We start from the raw sequence: 9,619 nt of genomic DNA on the forward strand, positions 1-9,619 counted from the left end.
TTGAGGCAGGGCGGGAACTGGATGGAAGGGAATAATGGGGGGAAAAGAGGGACATGTGTAATAATCTAACAATAAAGATTTTTAAAATCAATAAGTAAAACAGTAAATATCTGGCCCTGGCTAGTGTGCTCAGTGGTTAGAGTGGTAGCCTATTGGACCAAAGGTTCAATTCCTGCTCAAGCGCACATACCTGGCTTGCAGTTTCAATCCCCAGTCCAGGTTAGGGTGTTGCAGGAGGCAACCAATCAATGTGTCTCTTTCACATCAGTGTTTCTCTCTCTCTCTCTCTCTCTCTTTGTTTCTCTCTCTCTCCCTCCTTCCCATCCACTGTCTCTAAAAAGAATCAATAAAAAAATTTCCTCAGGTCAGGGTTAACAAAAATAATAATAAATAAAATAACAGTAAGTGCCTGAGGTGGGGGGTAAGTAAGGCAGATCAGACAGGTGGTGACAGGCATGTCTTGGTCAGGCTCGAGAGGAGGAGGCTCACTGGCACTGACCTTGACCTTTGGACAGATTCATTAAGGAGGATCAGCATGAACAAGGTGCAGAGGGTGGGCTGATTGGGGGAGGGGTCCAAATGGGGGAAGGTTTTGTTGGGGCAGAGAGTCTAGGTCATTTGGACAAAGGCCAGGACTCATCTAGGCACTGCGGGTGGTGCTCCTGGGTGGAACCCGGGCTGGATAGCTGGCTGCCCTGTGAGGGAACCAGGAGGGTGCTGGCAGCGCACAGTGAGCCGGCTGCGCACAGCGGGTGAAGCGGCGTTTCGGACACTGAGTCAAGCCCTGCGGCTGTCCTGGCTGCTGGGGACTCTGGGAGCCCAGAAGAATCAGGTCGTGGCAGAGCAGGGTGGTCGGAGTCTCTGGTTCTGCTGGTTTTGCTTTTGTTTTCTGTTAACACCACCCGCTGTTTAATATTTTGCACGCGCGCAAGCAGCTCCGTATCTTAGATGCATCACACCCAGTGGGTTCAGCAAAGGAGGCCAATTACCGGGGAAATGACTTCTGTGCATGGAGAGCCTGTCCCTGGCTCCCACCCTGGAGTGAGCACACGTGACTGACAAATGCCCACTAACACCTGTGGGAATGCGTGGGCCTCGGGGTCAGGGCGGGGGTCCCCATCCCTTCTGTGCATTGTTAGCATGTGCCCCAGGGAACCACAGCTTCATGAAATGACAGCCATCTGTCTGCTCAGGTGGCAGGAGACACGCCTGCCTGCCCGCTGGCCACCGTGCATGCTGCCACGTCCCGGGGTCCCTGCCACCCCCTCATCCCTGAGGCGCTCTCTGAACTAGCAGCCTCAGCGTGGCTCCAAGGGGACACACGAAATGGTTTCAGTCAGTGCGCTGTAGACCTCAGTGGAATAATCCTCTATGATAAAAGCGTAGTCTGCAAACTGTCTGTTCGACCAGGGGCAGGGCCGGCCGGGGAAGTGAGGGAGGCCCGAGCGGGGGGCCGGCAGCCGCTAGGGACCCCACCAGTGCACGCATTTCACATCTCGTGCACTGGACCTCTAGTCTCAAATAATATTGCAACATCGTATCTATTTGTAGTCAGTGGTTCTCTGAGAAAAAGAAAGTGGCTTTCATTGCAAACATTTACTGAGGCACCTTCCCAGGCTGCAGTGTGTCCGCGGTTGGGTGAATCCTGGCTTTTTAACCTTCCACATGGTGTCCCCGTGGGACATGAGCTGTTTTGTGCAGCGGTACACGTCCCTTCACTGGCAGCATCCTCCTGTTTCCCAGCCCAGACCCTGCTCCCAAACCTCCCGACACCCCAGCCAGACATCCAGAGCCCCGCCCTCTGCGCTGCGCTCCCCTGGCAGACACGCCTGCTCCCAGCTGCCCCTCCTGACCTGCATAAGCCCCGTCCCCTTCAGCCTGGCGCAGGGAGCCTCCCTGAGGCCTGAGCCCCACTCGCTTCCTCCCGGCTGAGTGCGGTTTCCGTCCAGTATCTGGTAGGTGACCGGACCTGTCTGCCCTGTGCCTGGCTCTCCTGGTCCTGTCCTGACAGAGAGGGGCGGCGGCCTGGGCTGAGTCTGCATAGACAGACCCCTCTGACCCAGCCAAGAGTGCGAGCTCTGTGTCTGCACGTGCGCCTGGCAGCCTTGCCCGGTGGGGGCCTGCGCCCTGACTGTGCACACAGGGATGTGGGCCCCATGGCGCACCCCTGACTCTGGCTCCCGTCGCAGGCCTACATGGAGGACCACCTGAGGAACAAGCACCGGCTGGAGCGGGAGTGGGAGGCGCTGTGCGCGTACCAGGCGGAGCCCGACAGCGCGCTCGTGGCCCAGCGGGAGGAGAACGCGCCCAAGAACCGCTGCCCAGCAGTGCTGGCCTGTACGTACCGCGGGGGCACCACCGGGAAGGGTGGGAATGGCTGCACCTCTGTCCTCATAGTCCCCCATGTCATTCTGACGGCTGGGAAGCCCCTCTCCTTCCCCAACCCCACCCCGCACCCTCTCTGCGGCAACCTGACCCCACTGTGAAGAGCAGTGTGGATGCCCCCCGTGAGGCTGTCCCAGCCTGAGAACGCAGAATCCGTGTCTGTCTTGGGGTCCGGGCACAGTCCTAAAACCCCAGTGGGGACAGGTGCCCGCGGCCTGCGCTATCAGGCGGCTTTCATGGTGCCATGGAGACTTGCTGCTACGCCCCTCAGAGCCTCTTCCTCTGTAGCTGGGAGCCTGCAGTTGCCCTGGCAACCTGGCACTGTGAGGGTTGGAGGGGATGAGCATGGTGCCAGCCGTGGGCCTGGAGTGAGCAGCCGTCACCAAGGCAGCATCCACTGTGGACTGCTACCTGGCCAGGAACCACTGCCAGTGGAAAAGCAGGAAGAAACGTCTAACCAACAGTTATTTATTAAGCACCTACTATGTGCCAGGGACTCGTGACAGAGACACCGGTGAGCCACGTGCTCAGGACCAGCTGGGGAGCAGCTGGGAACAAGCAGACCTCAGGGGCGCTCGCTGCACGTCCCCGAGGTCAGGTGCAGGCTGGGCCGGCAGGTCTTGTGGGTGTTAGCCCAGCACCTTTCCTGGGCACCCTCCCCATGGGACCAAGACACGGCGGCGGAGGGCGGTGCCATCCCTTCCCTGCGCTGCGCAGCCCTGCTGGGCAGGCTCAGGGCCACAGCAGTCCGGTCCTCGGTCACACAGGGACCAGGCCCGGCTGTGGCGACGCCCCCTCTGACCAGAGCCGGAGCCAGGAGCCACCTTCTTCCTGGGACTGGGGGACTGGGAGTTGGAAAGGCCACGGTGCTGACCCGGCCGTCCACAGCTGGGCGGCCGGCCGTGGGGCGTGAGAGCACGCTGGTGGGTGGGAAGGGCGGTCGGGGCAGCGAGTCCACGCTGCTGGGTCGAGTGGATAAGGTCCCCCGAGCACAGGAGCATCCCTCCTCCGTTCACAGCTGCCTCCTCCGCGGGAGGGAGGCCCATCAGGATTGACCTGCACCCTTCAGAGCGGGGACCTGGGGGGCGTCTCTCAAACGCTGGCTGGTCCTGCCATGTCCACGTGGGTGACCTTGGAGTGAGTGGATGGGACCGGCCTCGGGAAACACTCCCAGAGACGCACGCGGCCTCAGACGGCGGTGCCTCCCCTCATGGGGTCTTCTCATCCGCCAGGTGTGAGTTTTCGTTGAGCAGTAGGCATGCTCTGTTGGCTCCTGCTGTGAGCCCGATGTGGGCCAGACCCTCCCCAGCTGCACCAGAGCACGCTGTTCTGTCCAGCCATGCACCACCTAGAAGGCCTTCATCCCCAGCTCCCAGCTCCGCCCGCCCCGCGCTTTGCAGCCGCACATTCCATAGCCCCGTTACACCTTCAGGTCATTGATAAAACCCTCGACAGAGAAACCGCGGGCGGGCCGGGAGCAGCATCTGTGGCCTCCCGGCAGCCGGGCTCTGTGTCCTCGAGGCCCTGGCGACCCTGCAGGAGCTCGCCAGGTGCAGCCACCAGGCGCGGAGAGCAATGCCACCGCAGCGTCCCTTCCCCCCATCCCTGGGCAGCGTGGAATGTCTCCACATCGGGGCAGGCCGCCCTCCTGACCCCAGAGGATCTGACACCGGGACCCGCGTGGGCCCCTCCCAGAGCCCTTTGCAGAGGAGAAATGCCGCGGCTTGGCCCAGCCCTCGCTCTGCCGTGCTGACATTCACACACACTCGGGCTGCACCACAGCCCACGGCCACCTGCACACCCGCTACCTGGACTACACAACGGCTCCTCGATGGTGGGCCGTTTTTGCATGGTGTGTGTGGGAGTGTGTGCGTGTGTGTGGGAGTAAGTCTGTGTGTGACAGTGTGTGTATGTGTGTGTGTGTGAATGGGTGTTTATGTGAGTGTGAGTGAGTGTGTGAGTGTGAGTGTGTTTGTGTGTGTGAGTGAGGGAGTATGTGTGTGAGGGAGTGTGTGTGTGTGTGTGTGAGTGTGTGTGTGTGAGACGATTGAGTGTGTGTGAGGGAATGTGTGCGTGTGTGTGTGAGAGTGTATGTGAGAGTGTGTAAGTGTGTGTGAGTGTGGGGGGGTGACAGAGTGCATGTCTGACAGTGAGTGTGTGTATGAGAGTGTGCATGTGTGTGGGGATGTGTGGGGGTGTGAGTAAGTGTGTGTGACTATGTGTGTGAGAGTATGCGTGTGTTTGGGTGAGTGTATGTGTGTGTGTGGGTGTGAGTGTGAGTGTGGGGATGTGTGGGGGTGTGAGTAAGTGTGACTATGTGTGTGAGAGTATGCGTGTGTTTGGGTGAGTGTATGTGTGTGGGGGGGTGGGTGTGTGTATGAGAGTGTGCATGTGTGTAGGGATGTTGGGGGTGTGAGTAAGTGTGTGTGACTATGTGTGTGAGAGTATGCGTGTGTTTGGGTGAGTGTATGTGTGTGTGGGGGGGTGTGAGTGTGAGTGTGAGTGTGTGTGTGACAGTGAGTGTGTGTGTGTGAGTGTGGGAGTGGGAGCGTGTGTGTGTGACAGTGAGTGTGTGAGTGTGTGCTTTATTTATTTGTTGTTGGAATTGCCTCACAGTGAGTTCCAGGCATCATGCCATCTCACCACTGCAGCCTGCGTCTCCTAGAAACGAGGACGGTGCTGCACCCTCGCAGCCCCAATGTTAGGACTAAGAACATTTGCAATCGTCTCTAACATCCTGTTTCAATCCACCGATGCTCCCAGAATTCCAGTGATGTCCTTACCACAACTTCTGGTGTGTGTTTCTTTAACCAGACGCAGGCACATTTGTAGCTGTAGTTTGGATGTTCCACTTTATAATGTACTTGGTTTTACACTCCCCTTTGCTTTCTGAGGTTTCCTCCCAGGGGCCATCTCACTGGCCCAGTCCCAGACCTACTACACGCCATGTTCTAGCCACACCCCTGCCACAGAGGCTGGGCCCTGTCCGCACCGGCCTCGGCTGGCATTACCAGCGCCTCATGGCCTCCAGGGGAAGACCGTGGCCGCCGTTCCCACTCACCTGCCCGGTGACCAGAGCCTCGACAGCGACTGCTGCCCTCCCGTCTACCAACTCCTCCTCCTCTCTTCCTTGGAGGTGGAGGCGCGGAATGCTACTTGTCGGGATGATCTGTCTGTAGGACGAGAGGTGTGCACCTGCTGAGAGCTTTTGGTTGACATAGACACAGGACCGATGCTCCTGGGGCCCCGCCGTCTACACCAGCAGCCTCTCCGAGGCCTTTTCTGGGGGGCGGCGCAGAGGGCAGCACCAGGAAGTCACAGGCTGTCCAGCAGCTGGACACAGGCCTCAGCACCGCAGTGCTTGCTAACCTGGCTGAGGAGGGTATCAGAGGGGCACCCACTCTGCCATGGGCAGCAGGAACGGGTCCCAGAGCTCCTGTGGGACTCTCAGTCTCTGGCGGGCGGCGCTGTGTCATTTTTCTGGGTGTGGCGGCAAAACAATGGCCTTCGAGGTGCCCTCGTCCCAACCCTTAGAATCGTGACTACGTTACCTGATGTGGCAAAGGCTCACATTCCACATGCCCTCACAGGAGACAGTCATCCTGGATTACCCTGGCGACCATGCACGAGGGAGGCAGACGCGCTGCGAGGAGAAGCCACAGGGCCCAGAAGGCCGGGCAGCACCTGGAAGCCAGGGCCCAGGCCCTCCGCCCCCCAGTCTCCAGGGGAGCCAGCCCCACCGACACCTGGGCTAAAGGACAGCACTGCCCCTATAAACAGTGGTGTCTACGCCGCTGGGTGTGTGGACGCTCCCTCCAGCAGCCACAGAACCCGCACACCCCGAGGCCGAGGACACACCGGTCAGTGTGAGCTGGCCAGTCACGCATGCCCCCAGGATCCGTCACAAACCATCGTCTCTGCCACAGTGATGGGAAACCGTCTGCAATGAAAACATCTCTTTAGCTTCTCAGAATCCAGAAACAAACATAATATAAAAATGTATCGCTTCGCCCTGGCCGGGCGGCTCGGCGGGTTGCGTGTTGTCCGGGGCACTAAATGGTCACTGGCTGGATTCCCTGCCAGGGCACATGCCCAGCTTTCGGGTGGGGTCCCCAGCCGGAGTACCTGCGGGAGGCAACCAGATGTTTCTCACCTCAATGTTTCTCTCTCCCTCTCCCTTCCTCTCTAAAATCAATTAAAAAACATGTTTTTAAATTCATTGCTTTGCATCAACTACAAGTCCCAATCAGTAAAGGCATTTCTGTGTGTGTTGGCGGAACCCTTAGGCCACCGTCTGACCTCACCGCGGAGCCGATGGTGTGGGAGAGCCTTGGCTGTGGGCTTGCAGAGCAGAAGCCGCCATGGACCTGCGGCCCCCACGCAGGAACTGTGGTCCCAATGCCGTGGGCTTATCCCAGGGCTCGGTCTACATGAGCGCCTCGGAACTGACCCTCCAGACACGCCCCGGCCCATCCCCTGATACACACCACGCCTCCACGGCCACAGCTGCAAAGCACGGCCAGCGGCGTCCGGCCAGCGTGATGGTTTCATCTAAATCACAAAGGAACATTGCGACGGTGTGAGTCCTGGCTGACCACTGGACGGCCATGATCCCGTGGACTCCCGACCCCTCAGCACACCGAGGTCTGCACCTTCTAGTGAAGGACCCACACCGTCACACACTGGGTCAGCGAGTCACTCACCAGCTGTGGGGAACCGTCTGTAGAGATCCTTGGTATCTGCGGCCACAGAGGCCTGGCACCCACTCCGCAGGTGGGCTCCGGCGGCTCGTGTGGTGCATGGGACAGGCCGTGCCAGTGCGGGTCCGCTGACCGAGCTGCAGCGACCCCCACAGGCCCCTTGCTTGTCTACCTGCAGGGTTCTGTGCCCTCTCATCGCACACAGTATCTCCTGCTGGCATTTATGAAAACCATCTTCTACTTCGTGGCAACACCATGCGTCCACCGTCCTAGATACGCGTGTCAGTTCTGTGGGCTTTTCACCGGTGAGGTGTGTGCACCTATAGTCTTGACTTTGTCCGTAAGCCCCTTGCTGCATGATTACAGTGCCTGCTTTATACACACCATTGGCCACAACATGCCTGTGAGTTCAACATCAGTATCCCACACTTTGGATGACAAATCCACACTTTAAAATATTGGATAATTGACCCAGACATCCCCTGGCTGCCAGGTGCAGGATTTGACCTCAAACCTGGGCTCCTGGCTGTTGGCCATGTGGCGTCTATCAAGTCATTCACTGGGTGTTTCTGGGCCTTCGTTTTTCAGCTTAAAATGGGAGAATAGTTCCCGTTCTGTCTATGGCATGGTGTGGTGGGAAGCAGGCCGGTGATAGATGTGAGTTCTGTTTAGAACAGACAGGATGCAGGAGAAATTAGAAATATTGTTCTTGCAGCAGGCATTGGTGCGGGGTAAACGCTCAGGAGTTCATTCAAGCTTCTTTGTTTTAAGAATATGTTTTTATTGAGATACTAGCCCAGGGGTGGGCAAACTTTTTGACTCGAGGGCCACAATGGGTGCTTAAACTGGACCGGAGGGCCGGGACAAAAGCATGGATGGAGTGTTTGTGTGAACTAATATAAATTCAAAGTAAACATCATTACATAAAAGGGTACGGTCTTTTTTTTTTTTTTAGTTTTATTCGTTCCAAACGGGCCAGATCCGGCCCACGGGCCGTAGTTTGCCCACGGCTGCCCTAGAGGCTTCGTACACAAAATTAGTACATGGGGGGAGAGGTGTCCCTCAATCTGGCCTGCACACTCTCCAATCTGGGATCCCTCAGGGGATGTCTGATTGCTGGTTTAGGCCCGATACCTATGGACATCCCTCTTACAATCTGGGACCACTGGCTCCTAACCGCTCACCTGCCTGCCTGCCTGATTGCCCGTAACTGCTTCTGCCTGCCAGCCTGATCACCCCCAACTGCCCTCCCCTGGAAGAAGAACCAAGTTGGCAGCATAGGTAAACACCTGCACTTGCTGCCTCTCACAACCACATCAAAACTACAACTAAAAGACAAAACATCAATCATCCAAAACCACTGGCTGAGTGGAAGTTCTACAACTAGAAGGAAAGAAAAAAAGCGCATTGAGACTGGTAAGAGGTGTGGAGGTGTGGAGACACTTGCAAAACGGGCTGGCAACTGGGTGCACTATTGTTTTATTTCAATCAGGAGGGAAATACCAGCTTCTGATTGCTCTGAACTCCAGTTCCAGGTGAGACTCTGGGGACCCAGACTCATACAGGGAGAAACTGGACTGTCTGGCATCGGGCCGGAACATGAGGGTGGCTTTCTCTCAGAGGTGCTCACAGCGATCATTGTTCCTGCGCAGAGGCGCGGAGCACGGAGACATGGGGACCTCTCTGATGCAGGGCTGACTGACAGCCACTGCTGTTTGCTCCACCCTGGTGATTCCCAGAGACCCCTCCCCACCCAATTTACAACCCCACCCAAGCTGTGCACAGTGGCTTTTGCATATGAATGGTCCGTCCTTTCGCAGCATAAAAACTAACAAAAGAAGACAGGTCCAAACAAAGAGGAGGAATCTGCAGATCTCTCTGTAGCTCTTGCTGGCTGGCCTCAGGCAGTGGCTGACTTTGCACCTCCTTGGAGATCCAAGAGCCAGTGTACCCTGTGGTCAGTGTGAGACGATACCAGATTTCAACTCCTCACATCCATAAGCAACACACTGAAGAGGCAGACTCAGTGAGCACCAAAGCCCCACTGAAGCAAGTCCTGCCCCATAAGGGTGTCTCCAGCACAGCAGTTCTTCCATTGTAGACACAACTGGTCCTCACAGCCAATTGGCCTGGAGGTCAATTCCTCCCAGTGACACCAACAGCAATCAAGGTTTAACTACAACAAGACTGTGTACCCAGCCCACAAACAGGTGTAACTAGAGTGTCCACCTCAGGTGACTGGGGAGGCAGAGACAGTGGGTCCTATAGGACACCTACCACACAAGGCCACTCTATCAACACAGGGAAGCAGCCAAAATGTGGAGACAAAGAAACATGTCATGAATGAAAGAAATGGAGGAAAGCAAACTACTGGATATAGAGTTCAAAACCACGGTTATAAGGGTACTCAAGAATCTTCTGGAAACCTCCAAGAAATTTAGTGAGACCCTCAAGGATATGAAAAAGGACCAATCAGAAATTAAGCATACACTGACTGAAATAAAGAATAATATACAGAGATCCAACAGCAGACA

The 9,619-nt window shown here is 56.9% G+C and overlaps 1 protein-coding gene across 1 annotated transcript in view; it reads left to right on the top strand.

The window, feature by feature from the left end:
- The window catches only part of LOC102755232 (receptor-type tyrosine-protein phosphatase N2-like), a 216,209-nt gene that overhangs the window by 168,330 nt on the left and 38,260 nt on the right, over positions 1 to 9,619 (top strand). The window contains 1 exon segment of the mRNA XM_015570934.1: positions 2,190 to 2,337. Within this exon segment, the coding sequence (XP_015426420.1) occupies positions 2,190 to 2,337 (148 nt within the window).

The sequence above is a fragment of the Myotis davidii genome, unplaced genomic scaffold (assembly GCF_000327345.1).
Source record: "Myotis davidii unplaced genomic scaffold, ASM32734v1 scaffold747, whole genome shotgun sequence".
Classification (NCBI taxonomy): Eukaryota; Metazoa; Chordata; class Mammalia; order Chiroptera; family Vespertilionidae; genus Myotis; species Myotis davidii.